Here is a 2,020-nt window from a genome sequence, read left to right on the forward strand (position 1 = left end):
CAACCGGAAGGCTGCCTTTTGATGCTACCAACACAGCCCAGTTAAGACGGCAGATTATGCTCGGAAACTATTCTATCCCCCGTGGCCTGTCCATTGAGCTCCAGGATCTCATCCGTTATATTTTAACAGTGAATCCAAACCAAAGACCGACAATCAAAGACATTATGCTACATCCTTGGCTTAAGAAAGACTCAGACAGCTTCCGAGAACCTTGTGGCAAACAGATCCCCCTCAGGTTGGACTCAGCTATATTAAAAGCAATGAAAGCCATTGGATTCCAAGCAGAAGACATTAAAGATTCTATATCGCAAAGAAAATATAATCAGGCCATGGCCTCATATTATTTTCTGAAAGAACAGGCTCTTCAGGAGTGTGACAGCCCTACCCGGGCTCAACCCATAAATCCATGGAAAACACCATACCCTTCCCTTGATGATCCTGCTACTTTCTGCCCAGGATTAAGGAGAAAAAGTGAGCCCATCTTGATTTCTTCCTCCTCCAACAGTCAAATGTCTACTCAAGGCCAGAAGGCTAAGAAGAGAGAAGAGAGAAGAGTCAGTTGGCCTGGTGTTCTTCCCCGTAGGCCACTCCAGACAACACCTACAATGGGCCAAGCTCACATACCTTTTGGGAGTCTCCCCTGCAAGTACTCAATGGGTTTGGGAGGAGAGAGCAGCAGCACCAGTGCCTCAGCAGAGCACAAGCCGGTCCCCAGCAGGGGCCAGTCCCTAGGTTTCAGGGGATGGGCCAGGAAGATACGAAATGGCCTCAGGAAGCTCTGTTGCTGCATACCAGAAAGAAACACAGATTGCCTGGAGGAGAAGAGTGTCTCCCCACGTCTCCTGGGGGAGAAGAGAGTCTTCCCGCAAATATAAAACACCAGAATGGCGTCTGGAGAACAAGCATCCAGCCCAGCCCAGGTACATTTCTGTATTTGAATGTATCTATTTTACTCCTGTCTGTGTCAACTGGCAGATTATAATCGTGTGTGTGTGTGTGTGTGTGTGTGTGTGTGTGTGTGTATGTGTGTGTGTGTGTGTCTATTATGATGCATGGGTAAGCTAGGTCTAGACACCATGGGATGATGGTTAAATGGAACCTACCAACATATCTAGCATCCCAGGCCACTCCCATGCATATCCTGTGCATGGGAAATCTAAAAACCTTTGAACTAGAAGAAGATAGGAGGAGACCATGCTAGGAGGAGGAAGTAGGAGAAGGAAGAGGAAGATGCTGAGGGAGGAGAAGGTGGTGTGGAGTGGGAGCTAGAAGATTGGAGGAAGAGGTTCAGACAGGAGGAGGCAGCTTGGGGAGTAGTGTGGAACAGGGTAATGTCCTGTGCAGCTGAGGCTCCCAGAGTCCCTCTCACACGTGTTGTTGCCTTTTAGAAGATCACTAGAAGATGCTGGATGCTACAATTCTACAGTCACAGCGTTGGAGAGGACCCAGGTGTAGACACTGACCTGCAGGAGGGAGCCTCGTGGAAAGCCATCATGTTCTGGGTCCTTCCTACTTAGCTCTGAGCCCAGGGTCCAGCCAGGAGGAAGAGAGGAAGTGATGAAATTCCAGGTGGCAGGAGGGATGAAGTCCTACCTCAAAGGCATCACTATTCAGGGCAGTGGCTGAAAGCCTGTTCAAAGCTGGTAGAGACAGGTGGCCCTCTGCCTGCCCTGGGTCACATCAGATCCTTCCTCTCGGTGCACGTTCCTGCCTCACTCTTAGTAGAGGACGGAAGGCCTCTTGACATGTTTGTTATGATGCAGAGAATAAAACAGATGTTTGTGAAAGATGACCTCAGAGATTTTTCCTGCATCTTCTTGACATGGGAAAATTGGCCCTGTGATGTTCCAAAGCCCTAGGAAGAGTAACTTTGGTGGTGGCCCAAACCACCAGATCATTAAAAGTGCCTTTGAAGGGACCAAGTTCTAAGGTACCAGAAGGGGGAAGTGTAGAAGCTGAGGGTGGACTTTGGGTCCTTCTGGACCCAGAAGCATTATCAGAAGGACCAGGGAGAACATTA

The 2,020-nt window shown here is 49.0% G+C and overlaps 1 protein-coding gene across 1 annotated transcript; it reads left to right on the forward strand.

The window, feature by feature from the left end:
* Positions 1-8: 8 nt before the first annotated feature.
* Positions 9-875, forward strand: LOC114616338 (sperm motility kinase 2B-like; the record flags this gene model as incomplete). Its single annotated transcript, XM_028761827.1, has 1 exon — positions 9-875. A coding segment is annotated over one exon (867 nt), but the record flags the coding sequence as incomplete, so codon positions are not given.
* Positions 876-2,020: the final 1,145 nt, after the last annotated feature.

The sequence above is a fragment of the Grammomys surdaster genome, unplaced genomic scaffold (assembly GCF_004785775.1).
Source record: "Grammomys surdaster isolate TR1022 unplaced genomic scaffold, NIH_TR_1.0 317171, whole genome shotgun sequence".
In the NCBI taxonomy this organism is placed as follows: Eukaryota; Metazoa; Chordata; class Mammalia; order Rodentia; family Muridae; genus Grammomys; species Grammomys surdaster.